The sequence below is a fragment of the Strix aluco genome, chromosome 2 (genome assembly GCF_031877795.1).
Source record: "Strix aluco isolate bStrAlu1 chromosome 2, bStrAlu1.hap1, whole genome shotgun sequence".
NCBI lineage: Eukaryota > Metazoa > Chordata > Aves > Strigiformes > Strigidae > Strix > Strix aluco.
The window spans coordinates 37,663,069-37,677,286 of NC_133932.1; the positions used below are offsets into that span (position 1 = coordinate 37,663,069).

The 14,218-nt window shown below is 44.6% G+C and overlaps 1 protein-coding gene across 1 annotated transcript in view; it reads left to right on the top strand.

Annotated features, from left to right (window-relative positions):
* The first annotated feature begins 2,081 nt into the window (after positions 1 to 2,081).
* Positions 2,082 to 14,218, top strand: part of PCP4 (Purkinje cell protein 4) — a 50,791-nt gene continuing 38,654 nt past the window's right edge. The window contains exon 1 of the mRNA XM_074814394.1: positions 2,082 to 2,188. Coding sequence (XP_074670495.1) covers positions 2,180 to 2,188 — 9 coding nt within the window. The 5' untranslated portion in view covers positions 2,082 to 2,179. The remainder of the gene's footprint in view (positions 2,189 to 14,218) is intronic.

Sequence of the window (14,218 nt, forward strand, 5' to 3'; positions counted from 1 at the left end):
TCCCATGAACTTGTGTGTGTTCGAGTCCTTCAGGTGGTCTCAAACCTTCACTTTCAATGGGAGGGACTTAATACTCCCACTCCCTGCCTTGAGGTTCAGGATGTGGGAAGAGAGATTACCATTGAAAATTGAGGCAAAAAATGTGTTGACCACCTCAGCCTTCTCCATGTTGGTTGTCACCAGCTTTCCCGTTTTATTTACCAGGAGAGTAAATGTTCTTTTATCTTCCTTTTCTGGCCAACGTACCCCTAAAAACACTTCTTATTATTCTTCACATCCCTTGTCAAATTCAGCTCCAACTGCGCCTTAGCTTTCCTGATCCCATCCCTACATAGCCAGGCAGCATCCCTATATTCTTCCCAGAATACATGTCCCTGGTTCCACTGCCTGTGGAGCCTTCTCATCCTCAGGTGGAGGAGCCCAGCCCACACCTGCTGGGGAAGAGTGTGAGGAGGGGCGTGCGGCCAGGCAGGGGCCAGGCAGGAATTCAGGCAGGAGCAGACCGAAAGCCATGGCACCTCGATGACTGTGTTCAGTTTTGGGCCCCTCACTACAAAAAGGACATTGAATTACTCGAGCGTGTCCAGAGAAGGGCAACGAAGCTGGTGAAGGGTCTGGAGCACATGTCGTACGAGGAGCGGCTGAGGGAACTGGGGTTGTTTAGTCTGGAGAAGAGGAGGCTGAGGGGAGACCTCATCGCCCTCTACAGCTACCTGAAAGGAGGCTGCAGAGAGCTGGGGATGAGTCTCTTTAACCAATAAGCGACAGGACAAGAGGTAATGGCCTCAAGTTGTGCCAGGGAAGGTTTAGACTAGATATTAGGAAATATTTCTTTACATAACAGGTGCTAGGCATTGGAATGGGCTGCCCAGGGAGGTGGTGGAGTCCCCATCCCTGGAGGTGTTTAAGAGTTGGGTTGACATAGCACTGAGGGATATGGTGTAGTTGGGAACTGTCAGTGCTAGGTTAATGGTTGGACTGGGTGATCTTCAAGGTCTTTTCCAACCTAGACGATTCTGTGATTCTGTGATTCTGTGTGATTCTGGGACGGCTCCATGTGCCCCTTGGTCACTGCATGTCTACTGGTGAGTGGTACGTGAAGGTGAAGTTGCAGTGCCTATGCCTCTGTGACTCAAAGGGGAAGGGTGGCTTCCAGAAAGGTCTCACAAAATTTATTTCACTGCCTCTAGTGAGACTGGTCCTGTAGATAGCTTTTGATGAAGAGGCTTCTGCAAGGTAGTCCCTGGACGTGGAAAGGTTTGGCAAGCTTCTCAAGCTCTCCAGAATAATGCGTTAACTTTTTTATTGATTTAAGGAAAATTTGAGGGAGTTAAATGCATTCCCAGAGCAAACTGAATCTATATTTCTTCACAGATACATGAGTCAGAGCATCTGAATGTGTATTGCCAAATATAGTAATTGTGCTCCATCAAAAGATGGATGTTGGAGTATAACAGCACACTTTCCAAAGTTTTGCTTTAATTATTCGTTCAGAAAAATTACCAAAAGGACTCTTTTCCATATACCTGTGAGAGCAGCTAGATGGAGAAATGCTATATATTTTAACCGAAGTGGCAACGAGCCCCACATTATGACTTGCAGAGCTCCTCAGCGCGAGAACAAAGGCAGGTGGTAGAGAACTCCATGAAACTTTGATTCCTTCATCCCATCCGTACGCAGTAGTTGCCATTTTCAGGCTACCTGGAGCCCATACTCTCTGAAGGGCCGCTCCCTCCCCGGACCGGGCGGCCGAGCCCATACCCAGCCCCCGAGTTGCCCCCCCTCGGTGAGGCTCTCTTTCCTCTGCAGGGGTGCGCCGGGGCCCCCCTGCTTGTGCTGGCCCTTTGGGGAAAGCAGCAGCTCCTGCCTCAGGCCCTCCGCCCTGCCCGCTCGCCCGAGGAGGAGGAGGAGGAGGAGGCGGGGGGGGATTCCCGGCTGTGGGGGTCAGGGAGGCCCGGGCACCCGTTGCCGCCCGTCAGCCGCCGCCGCCGCCAGGGGGCGCCGCGCCCTCTCGGATGGGGGGCGCGGGGGCTCGGCGCGGGCGCGGCGCTGATTGGCTGGCGCGGGCCGGGCTGGGCGCGGGGCGCCGCTTCTTAACGGGCGGCGCGGGGGAGCGGGAGCGCTGTGATCGGGCGGGCTGCCGCGAGCCGGGCTGTCGCGAGCCGGGCTGCCGCGCGACATGAGCGAGGTGAGCGGGCTGTGGGGGGGGCCGGCGGGCTGTGGGGGGCCGGCGGCCGTAGCGGCGCAGCGGCGGAGCCCCTCGGAAAGCGACCCGGGCGGCTGGAGCGTGGGGAGCGCCGGGCGTCAAATGTAACCTTCCCTTTTCGAAGCGCAGGTGGGGAGGGCTGGGTGCTTCCCGGGCTGGGAACCCGGTGAGGGTCTGCTGTGCTTCCCGGCAGAGCTGGGGCACCTGAGAGGTGTCTCTCTAATGGATGGGGAGGCTGAAAGACGCAGCTTCTGTTAAACCTCGTCTTCCGAAAAGCACATCTCCACAGGTGTGTATGCTCCTTCAAAGCATAAAACAGGGCAGTGTTTTGCCCTTTGAAGGACTGTGCACACTAGTGGAGAATAGTTTATTAAAAAGGGAAAGTTATCTGCTAGAGCTCATGGAAAAAAATGCCCTGTTTGTAGTTGGATGCTGATGTAAACTTTATAAATAGTGTCCTGGGAAGGATTACAATTAAGGAAAAAAAATGTAAATAGTGCCAAACACGTAAGGATTTCTTGTACCCTTGTAAATAAATAAGCTGAACACTTTCACTTGTGTTTTTTTGCACTAGAGAAGTTCTCTGGGGCAAACTAGTATTTCTGTTAAATGTCATGAGGTGTGATGATTACTTGACAATGTAGTCAGTTAAATACTGAGCAGGCTTAGCTGGCAGATCCCACATTGTCTTTGGGAATTGGTAGAGATACCTGTAACTATGCCTTACCCAGCACCTGTCTTTGGAGCCTATTTCCTGTTATAAAAGACTTGCTGCTTCGTTAACAAATGGATATTCATTTCTTAGCAGCAAGAGTAAAATCATGAGCAACACCAAATAAGTTTTTACTAGTTGTTGTGCAGGTGTTATACTCGGCTGTATTTTTAGATGAGGTGTAAACCTGAAACAAAAAGCAGTGTGGTAGCGTGGTCTCTGGTGCAAGGATTTATGAGGAGAAGCTTACACCTTGGCTTGCAGGTCAGGCCAAATGGGGAAAGCAGAAGAAATCCTCATTGTGCTTTTCTGCTGCTTGCAGGGATCAGGCAGCCCAGGTGTAATGCACCAGGCTCTCTGTGACCTCTCCTTGGCTGCTGCCTGTATTTATATCAACTGGATGGAGTTCATGCAGTGTGGGGTTTTTTTTTGCTGTCACTATCCCTTTGCCACCCAGGCTAGATGAAGTGTTCTGCAAGATATAACAATTCTATTCTACTCCTTAAAGATGGCATTTGGGGAAAAATCTTTTACTGACAAATAATGCTTGGATGATACTGCTGTACTTAATATAATTGTGCAAGGCACTCTTGTTGTAGCCCTGTGTAGGGTTGTATTTGCTCAGTAATTACCCCTTTATAGTTTGAATTACATTGCTTGCCTTTTGGATTTTAAAAGTCTTGGTGAACATCAAGATCATCCCTAGTACCAGCATAGGGGTTCTCTCTTCATAATAGATTTCCTTGTGCCTCACAAAACAGTATTCCTAGCAAACCCTCAGAGCTGGAAGATGTCTTTCTCTGGCACAGCACTAAGCCCTGTACGTATGCTACTTAGCCCTGCACTCGGTGTCTTCAGTGCTACTGTCACTGTCATTCAACTGACAGCATTGGAGAGTTTATCACTCACAGCTCCAATGGAGAAAAGCTTCCTTGCTGTTACCTGCCTGTCAGCTATTAATCAAAAGACCTTTCTTCTTCCAAAGGGCAGATGGAAGCAGCTGGACCACCCCAAACCACCTCACTGCAGAAGACTTGTTAAAAAACGAGGGAAAAAAGATTAGCAGAAAGCAAGCTCCTTGGACATCTGTTTGCTGTGTTTGGATGGGGGTCTTGATGGATTTCACTTGTAATGCTGTAACAGAAAAATATTTTTATTTTATTTGTTTTAATCTGCTAGAAAATCTGAGGACAGGGTGATGGAAAAGAGGCTCAACTAGAGCCGTTGAAAGATTATCCCAAGTAGAATGGTGTTGGGAGGGTGGGAAGGGTTTTTTGCTTTCTTAACAATTGTAAGGATTTGAGTAGAGCTTGAAATGCGCTTGCAGAAATCTCTAAAGAGAGCTTTCATAGCCTTCAAGTTATTTGCTGAGACTTTGCATGGATTCTTCTTTTACTGCTTCATGCAAAATTAACTTATTTCCTGTTTATGGGCAGTGATTACCAGTCTCCTGGTGGAGAAAGCTGAACAGGAAGCAGCCATTCATCTGACTATAGTACTTTTCTATTTTCTAGTAGCTAACTTATTTTATCAGGAAGGATAAAGAACTCATACAGAAAAGCCCTACACTTCTTTCTCTATAATATTTGTCTGAGAATGTGTTTAAGATGCTGGGCAGAAGTCAGGCCCTGTAACTAGTTACAGGGAATTTGAGGTATGAGTTTATGTAGTGGCGTTGCAAAACATGGTTATTGCTTCCTGCTGCTTGGTTTTGGTGACAGATCACTTAGCTGTATTGGGAACGTCTCAGGAAAGTCACTATATAATGAAACACATTTTTAGGTGTTGAAGTGGCTTTGAAGATCTGTCCTCAAATAACTGAGGAGTCTTTTTTTTAGGTCTGTAGGTGTGTTCCCTTATTTTTAAGGAGCCTAGAGAGAACAGCCATGCTGGAAAACATCAACTACTGTCAGTGAGCACCCATGAGATGCAGCCCTTCTTCCATTAAAGATCTCTGACATAGGATGAATTGGGAGAAGTAGTTTTGAGTAGTGGGCTCATAACAATGCCAAATTGCTATTCACAGCCAGTAGTTTTACCAGTGAGCCTCTAGACTCACAACTGTCAAAAACTTGATTCATCACAGAGAATCCTGTCACCTTATCAGTCACTTAAGTATCTGACACATTGCAGATGATGTCTGGTCACAGTGGCAGTATTCCTGTGGCACAAAGGTTCATAAGAAGCATTTCGTCACAGAAACATTTTTGACATTCACTGCCACTCTTCCTCCTGTGCTGAATGATTCTGGTTGTCATCCAGAATCAGGTCTGGATTTGGGAAGGAGCACACTTAAACAATATGGTGTTACAGCCCTGGATGCTGTTCCAGTGGTTCAGGGATGAAGCACACATATAGGGAGTCAGAGCTTAAAACAGGATTATCTGAGATTGCCTTGTTGGATGCATTTATTTCCTTTTGATCTTAAAGAGTCAGAGTGGTATTGCTGGTGTGTAGGGGAGGAATTCAGCTTTAACGTGTGTTATTTAGGTGTCTGGGTTTAGGAGAGCCACTCAAAATCTACCTAATCAGCCCACATGCCTGAGGCACCTGTGATTTAAGAGAAGAACTTGCATTGGAAGAGCCTTACACAGTGTGAGTGAAGTGCTGTACTGATTGTCAGGGTGCTGATGCGCACCACCTAAGGTAGGGTTTGAGCCAGCAGCTTTATATATTTGAGGAGCAGCCTTGCTACCAGCCAGTAGCAAGAATATTCTAGCTTCCTTTTGAAACAGGCATCAAACAATCAGACACATGAAATTCATAAGGGAGAAGAGGAGAGCTGTTAGGGCTTTGCCTCTGTAGAGTGGTGAGGTGTCTTAGCTGTGGAGGCTAAGAGCTGGGGACTTGATCTCTGCATAAATGTAAGGTATTTCGGTCAGGCATGGAATACAAAGAACACCAGGTCTTGTTTCTTCCTTGAGCTACAGCAAGCTCTTTACCTTTGCCTTATGTTGCCCCTGGGCTCTTGAATCCTGCAGCAACTGCTATGTTGTGTCCACCTTCAAAAGGATCATGAAGGGTGCTTGTCTGACCTGTAATAGGAGTGTGTAGGGCATTCATGGGGGGTTGAGCTGCCATGTGGGGTGTGCTTATCCAGATGGCCTGGAGTACTGAACCTCTTCTGGAGCTCAGATTACCTTCAGTGGGGGAGATATCCTGGCAGCCAATTCGGCAAAGATGGAGGCTTCACTGGAAAGGTGATATGGCCTAACACTGGAGTCAAAGACTTTTTTTCTGAAACTTGAGCCTCACCAGCCCTTGGGGCAGGGTGTGTGCATGTAAGACACTAATCACCAAGGCAATCTCTGCTATGGCTATCTTCAAAACTGGTAATACCGCATGGCCTGGTGGTTTGGGCATGCCCCTAAACTGGCAGAGGAACAGATGGTATCTTCCCTCCAGGTTGAGGGAGAACCTGAAACATGTCTCTTATCACTCTGGACAAGTGTAGTTACCAGGAGGCTGTTAGAGAAGGAGAGGAACATGGCCAAGTGTGAAACATTAGGTGTATGTGGAGGCTTATGCCTGAAACTGTAGCTGCTTCAGGTAGTTAAATGGGAAAACTGGGGTTCTCTCATGGGTTGCTGTCCTGAATTCAGTTGAATCTGTTCCACTGAAATGGTATTTTTGGGTCTTGGAACCAGATGTATTTAAACACCAAAGTGAGGATTGTACACCAATAATCCTGATAGCACTAAATTGAGGAGCTGCTGTTTGTAGGGAGAAAATATGCTGTATTTGTTCAAAGGAGCTGCTGTTACCTTGTGCAGTGCTTGCAGTCTGGGGGAGTGTCTGAGCCAGCCAGTTGTCAGGGGGGCCCTTCTAGATGCATTTTTTGGATACTGCCATGACCCCCAACTGTTAGCTATTGGCTTCACTGAGATTATAACCACAATAGGTACAAAACTGTGTAGATCTAAAAGTGCAGCAAGAACATGTCAGGGTGGAGGAGGAAATTCTGCAGCTGTTACAGGATGGGGGTGGGACAGGTAAGGCACATGAACATCAGTTTTTAATTTTAACTTGCATCTATTTATTAGCTGGGTGGTAAATTGCAGCTCAGAAGAGGAGGAAGGAGGGAGAACAATAAGTTTTAGATCTGTCACTTTGCCTACTCCTTACATCAGTGTGGTTTCAGTGGGATCAGGCATTTTCTAAAACAGCACTTAGAAGTAAGGATGGAAATTGATCTTAATTTGGTGAAACTGGCAGATGTACTCTTTAGAAGCACACTGGTTTACTTGCAATGTATAGAATGCCAACAGATTCAAACAATACCGCACCTTAATAAAGAGCAGTTAGCTTTAATAGTATGCTTCAGATATCATGTTTCCCTGTAAAAGAGTAACTTAAAGGAAAAACTCTCGCATTTGTAAAACAGGAAAACTCCAACCTTTATACCGCAGTACTTGGTAATAGAATATCATTTCAGGTTGCAAAGGCACTTTATTTTCTAGTCCAATATCCCTAAATTCGTAATGCATTGGCAAGCTTGCAAGGGTCATCCAGCTGTTTCTACATTAACCAGATCATGCTCATGATGAAATGTGGTGTATAGTAGCAGTTAACTTCAACAGGAACAGTGGGGGCCTTTTCATCAAAGGTTGCTAGGTGTTTGTTGATTTGAATAGAATATTTTATTTCCAAGCCACTGCTATTGTATGTGTTGGGTTTTTTTGGGGGGATGACTTGGAAAATGTCTCAGTGTTTACATGTTTTATCTCTTCTCTGTAGCTTTGCTACAGAAGAACTTGTAATAGTGTGGCAAGGCCCAGACACTGGGTATGTAAATCATGAGGCACCCACTTCTTGGCTGAAGAGGATTGAGAGAAGGTGGCTGTGTGCATCAGAGGAAAGCTATGCCTTTCTTCATCCTGTCAGTTACAACAGAACCTTAAATTCACTGAGCCATGTAATGCTTTCTTCTCTGCAAGACATAGGATCTTCTAATGAAGATAACATACATTCTCCCTCTTTCTGAGAAAAGGTGTTCTGTTTCTTTTTCTTCAGTTGTTTGGACACTGGGTTTCTAAAGACATAAGTAGAAAATAGGTCAAATCATAACCAACACATCCTTTTCCCCCTTCTTCCTCTACTTTTAAGAAAACCAGTCTTTTCCATCTCTTTCCATAAGAGAAATAGAGACAGACTATATATATAGGCTACCTTTCTCTTAAGAAAATAAATAGCAATCTTGATGGAATAAACTCAGAGCAAGGAACTGCAGAAGAGTTGCAGTTGTGAAGCTTACTATTTATGACAGGATTTGAGGTAACAATTTATCCCCACTCTCTCATGTTTGCTCCTTCTCAGACCAGACTAGTCTACTTATAGGTAAATGGGGGAAGTGTCATATAAGCCATGTCTTTGGCTGGTGCTATCTCATCTGATCAATTCATACTAAGTGGATATAGCCTTATTTATGGACTAGTATGGAATATGGAGGAAGAAGCACAAGTTTAGTCAGAAGAAATGAAAATTGTCTGCCTGCATGCCTTGAATATTGGTTACAGCTGAGCTGTCTTTCCTCTTAGAGAAAAGTATTTTACAGACACTGAATGTTCTTACATTATCACTTTAGTATATAGTGCATGAAACATGAATGCTGAAACTCACTGCTATGGTGAGTACTGTGGTAGTAGACAAATTGATGTTGGAAATCTCTTTTGTTTCTTTCAGTTTTAACAAAAAGGGGGGGAAAAAAACACCTGAAGGGTGGTGTCCTTCAGTCTGACTTTGGAAACTTCAAAGATTCCTGGACTGAGACAGCAAGCTGGTGAGAAGGGTGGCACCTGGTATGAGGGCTTCAGATTTTCTAGTGTATGGAGAGACAGAGCTGTAACTATGGCAAAATGTATGCAAGTGTGTGTTTAGTGTCTTTAACACGGAGTCTTAGTGTCCTAATGCCTGACAGAAAGGTCTGAGCTGTTTTGTCACCAGCCTTATTTGCTGCTCCTTGTCTGGCAGGTTTGAATGTAGTTGTGCTGTGAGCCACTGCTGGATAGTGCCAACAGGACTAGAAAGCAGCAGTAATAGACCCAGAGAAAGCTGAACCAAATGTACAGGTTAACCTAACAGCTTAAACTTAGGAGGGGCATGCACTGCTGTGTACTGGAGCAGGGCAAGGCTGTGCTGGCTCACAGCACAACATGAGTCTCCTAAAAGTGAGGAAGAGGGGAGACCTGTGGGGATCCTGGCTAGCTGTACACACTGGTGTGGATGTATTTGGAGGTATTTTAGGTGCACCTTTTCTGAGAATGATGGAGCACAGTTCAGAAATGTCCAAGCTATCACTGACTAGGGCTATTTCTGGAAACAAGACAATTCTGTTATGCTAAAGCTTGTTAACCTTGACAAGAGTTAGCAGGCTCTTCTGGAGTGAGGCAGTGAGACAGCTGGAACAGTCCTGTCAAGTCAGCATCTCCAATAGGAACTAGTAGGATTGCACATGAGAAGCAGTTTTTCACATAAAGTGTTTTAGTTTTGTAGAGGGTGGAGGAAAACTTTAAAGGAAATTGGGGATCTGCACAATCACTGGGCAGAGTGCTGGAAAGCAGACAGTACCTGCTGCTAATGCTTGGGGATGATTTGCATATTTGGGTTCTCCATGACCTACAAAATAAGCCTTGCTACCCAGCAGGTACCTGGGCACCTGGCTGTCAATCTGCCTTGGTGATGCTTGGTTCTCTATGAATCTAACACTAGAGGGATTACCAGGCATTGAAATAGTAGTTGGCAGCATTCTGACTACAGGAGAAGATACATTTCAAGGAAAAGGCTATCAAGATCGTGATAACTCCTAAATTGGCACAAGTGTGTAACTAAGGAGATGAGGCAAAAATGAAGAGATCTGAGGACATCTTTGACTCCTTGAGGATTTTGGTGATATTGGACCTTCTCCTAGTGGCACTCAGGATATGAAGGAAGGCCAGTGATTTGTGAGGATGTCTTTATAGCTATCATAGCACTTTGCCACAGAAAGTTTGGCTTCAGTGAATTGGTGTTTCTGATCCAGACTTATTGATCCATTCTTGATGGATACCACTGCCCACATATTGCTGTACCTTTGTGTCTCTACTAAGAAGCTGTGTGTGTTTCAGCAAAGCCCTCGATAGACAGCACATTGAGGCTGTGTTGATAGATGAGTGCCCTTTTCTACTAGGGGATGCAGGAGTTGGGCTTTGGATGTCCAGGGTGGACTTCTCTTTAGAAGGGACCAAACAAGCCAAGTGCAGACTTTCGGACAGATGCAACATAATCTGATGGAGAGAAGCCTGGCTGAGATGAACCAGAGTGCAATGCCTAGCTAAACATGAAAACACATTTGAAAATGCTGAAGTCCAAGTTTGGGTGGGGCAGTAGAGGAGAGGTACAGAGACAGGAAAAAAAATTCTCATAAAATTCACAAGCATGTCTTTCACTTGAATTCTCTAGCTTGAATGTTTCAAGTAATGGGATTCTTTCTGTCTCTCTTGCTTTCTTTTGTAGAAAACATGCTTTTCTTTCAAATCCTCAGGATTAAATGATTTTTGTTTTAAAATACTGAATGCTCTGGTTGTTGACTGTTAAGCACATAATTTTAACACTAATTGAAATACTGTGTAGAATGCCTTTTATTTGAATTTAAGAGATAGTATGTGGTGTTCTGGTAATCTGAATTATGTTGAAATCTGGTTCCTTGAATGCCAAACATAAATTAGTAAAATGCGAAGTAAAGGGAGACAGAAGATGGAAACTGCTACAAATTAGAAACATTAACCTGATACAAAGGAGGAGGAAGAGCTTACTAGGCAAGAGGGGTGGCTAGGCAGGCAGTTTTCTGCAGATGACATGGTGGAAAAATAAGATGTGGCTTTATAGCTGCTTTACACACATCACTACTCCACTCAGATTTGACAGATACACACCACCAGAAAAAAGAGCAAACACACTGTTGGTTTGGCACGCTTTAAAATGCATGTGCCAGCACACATGTGCTGCAGTTTAAGCAGGGCAGCCAAATACCTAAGGCAGGCCAGCTTCATGCCAATTTTAATTTGCTAGTCAGACTTGGCTAACTATCACTTTCCTTCAGCAAGCTACTGGACAGCATGAACATCCAAGCCAAACTGAATGAAGCTCTTGGATTACAGGAGATCCTCTCTTTGTTTCACAGGGCTTTTATTCTGAGCACTGTTTTGTATTCTTTGCTTGGACTAAAAGCTTGGTGCATGTCCATCTTGGAACTGGAATTACAGGATGGATCTGCAGATGCAGAAACATTGGTAGCAAAGGATCTAGCATTAAGGTTGTAAATTGCAAAAAAGTTGCAAATTATCTGAATTCTAGCAGTCATGCTATGTAAGTCTTTAATAGATATTTTTGACTGCAGTGTCAGGCAGCACACAGCTGGATTTAAGTGAATGTTATCTGCTTTCTGCATGAAACTTAGGGAACCTATTTTCTGTCTAGGTACAGGATGGGTATGTTAGAATATTAACAAAATGAATGCACGACTGTTTTCTAGAGAAGCACGCTAGGGTCCTTTTTTAATGGCATTACATGATGGCTTGCCATGTTCATGTGTGAATAAGGTGAAAATGTCTAGCTGGGTAACAATATTCTTTCACTTCCTATGCAAGGCACAAAGTGCAGTATTGGAGCCTGATACATAAAGGGAGACTGAAGACACAAAGAATGACTATTTGGTGTGGAGAAACTTGCAAGTTTTCATTGAACTTGAATTGCAAAACAGTTCTTTGGAGGGAGAGTGTTTGAAACAAAGTGGGGGAGCTTTTGCTAAATCTGCCTGACCATGTTTCCCCTGGACTTATTCTGTGGCTAGGGCATTACAGGGACTGCAGAGCACTTACTCTTGGGGCACGTAACCTGGTGGGTCTGTCCTGAGGCCAGGGACCTTGGGAAATACCTACAGCTGCTCAGTGAAAATTGCTTTCTTATCTTCTCTGCTGCTGTTAACAATGAAGCTGATAGCAGCATCAATTTCACTGAACAGCTGCAGGGTCCTGGGAGCTTCTGATTTATGGAAATCTCTATTTTTTGGCCAGCTCTTGGACAGAGTTAGTGACCTGGCTTTTCTTGTGCTTGCTGTATGTGAGCCTATTTGATTGCTGTCTCTGATTCCTGGCAATCAAGGTGACCTTGTGCATCGCCCTGTCCATTTTTCTTTTTAGTATGGCAAAATTGTTTCTAATTGCTTGGCTGTGGCTTAGACTCGTAGCAGCTCTACCAAAGTCTCAGCGGGTCATTTCTGATACAGACTAGAACAATGTGGTACAAATCCTGTCAAGCAAGGCCCCATTTCGAGGCAGCTCCAGCAGCCAATTCAAGGTTCCTCGCGTATGAATCTCCTCATGGCACAGAGCCAGAGATAACAGGTTTGCATTTTCTCTTGGTGCAGCCCCTGGGCAGGGTGTCCTGCCATTGCTTCAGCACACTCTCAGTCCAGTGATTCCCCTGATACTGGAATAGCCATAAAGAAGCTACTGTCAATTGCAGATGGCTGGGGAGCTGCTCAGAGTTGCTCTCTGTGACCAGACTGACTGCCCAGGGGTTTGAAGGAGTAGAGTAAGTGATGCATAAACATCCTTGCTACTTCGTCTTGTTCTTGTCTTGAAAATCAGAAGGCTTTGCCCTAGGGTTGAGGCAGAAAGTTCCTTTGCATGGCAACTTGAAACTGCCATAATTAATACATTTTAACAACCCAGCTGGCTGTATATTAGTGCAGTCTAACAGACTGTAACCTCTGAAATATGTAGGGAAATGGGAAGAAAGTAAGAACAAACTTTTTAATTGTACAACTGGAAAGAAAACCGAAAATGCCAACAGAAACTCCAGAATTTTTGCAGTCTGGGAAGAAGCAGCCTGTTTTAATAATGATAGCCAATGTGATCAGATACAAAGCAATTTGTCAGTGCAGACTTTTGCTGTTAATAACCCAAGCTGTCCCTTGAAGACAGCCTCTAACTCAATTACAGCTGGCTTTGTAGCTCAGCAAATTAAATTACCCTAAACTTCAGAAGGGTTTGGAAGAATGAAATATAAAGTAAATATTTGTTATGGAAGCACCATCTGTAATCAGTTATACTATGCCTAGGTAAGGACTCTGACCCCTTAATTGGCTTAGGGCACTCTTCCTATCTGGGGATAGGATACCCAAGGATACCCAAGATACCATCTGAATCTAAATGCTCTTCCCAGATCCCCAAGGTTCTCTTTGCTCTTAATCAGATGCCACAGTCAGTTGCCATTAACTGTCTGTATTGCCTGCACAGGTGGCCAAGGCTTATAATTTAGGCTACACGGATGGACCCATGTTGCTCCATGTTTTACTCCTTTGCAGAGTAAAGATTGCTAGGAGGCAATGGAACATCACAGGGAGATGCAGCTTGCTGTGTTTCATGGTATGAAGCACTGACTTGCTCCAATTCAGTTCCCAGAACAAAATTGCAGAGCCTCCTTCCCATGGTACTAGCTGCTGCCTGTTCTGTTACCCTGGTACAACTGTTTGTGGATCAGAGACATCAACTACATGACTGAAATGATCGAGCTAAATACATAGCTTGTTTCTGTTGATCATTTCAGTGATTGTTTTCAACACAGCTTTGCTGAAGGGTTATTTTTAGCTTGAATAATTTTAGTGCTCTTCTTTTCTGTATGACCTTGCAAACAAATGTAGGCGAACAAACGAGGCCTTGGGGATGGGGAAGTGTGGCTGGCTTGGGCTAGACTGGGAAGTAGGAGTTCTTAAGGCAGGTTTCCTGCCCAAAAGTGCCATTTCTGGCACTGTAGTGCCAGGTCTGATGCTACCAATAGATAAGAAATAACAGGAGAAAAAAGGAAGAGACCACCTTAACCTCGGTCATTTTTCATTTATGCCATTTAGCTTAATCAATTCTTATGTAATTGAAATATTCCTCTTGGGTCACCTTGATGTTTATTCCGTATCAATTTCTAGTGTAATTAGGATATGGGCTGTGTCACCAGTGTCCAAATGAGAGCTGAGGTATTTTCTGGGGGAAGTGGTGAGAGCATGTCTAATCTGTAGTTGATTTTGCCCTCTTTGTCCTTTGCTAAACAAAACCTAACGTGCAGTTTAGAGAAACTCCACAGTACCACACTGAGGTTCCAACTCTACTCATGCGAGTAATTCTGCTGAATTGAAGACAACTACTTGCTCACATATGAGTTACCCCTGTAAATAAGCCTTGCAGAATCAAATCCTCCATTTCCTGTAGAGAAAAAGGGATTACTTCTCATGGCTGGCATGGTAATTAACAGGATTTGGGAAATACATT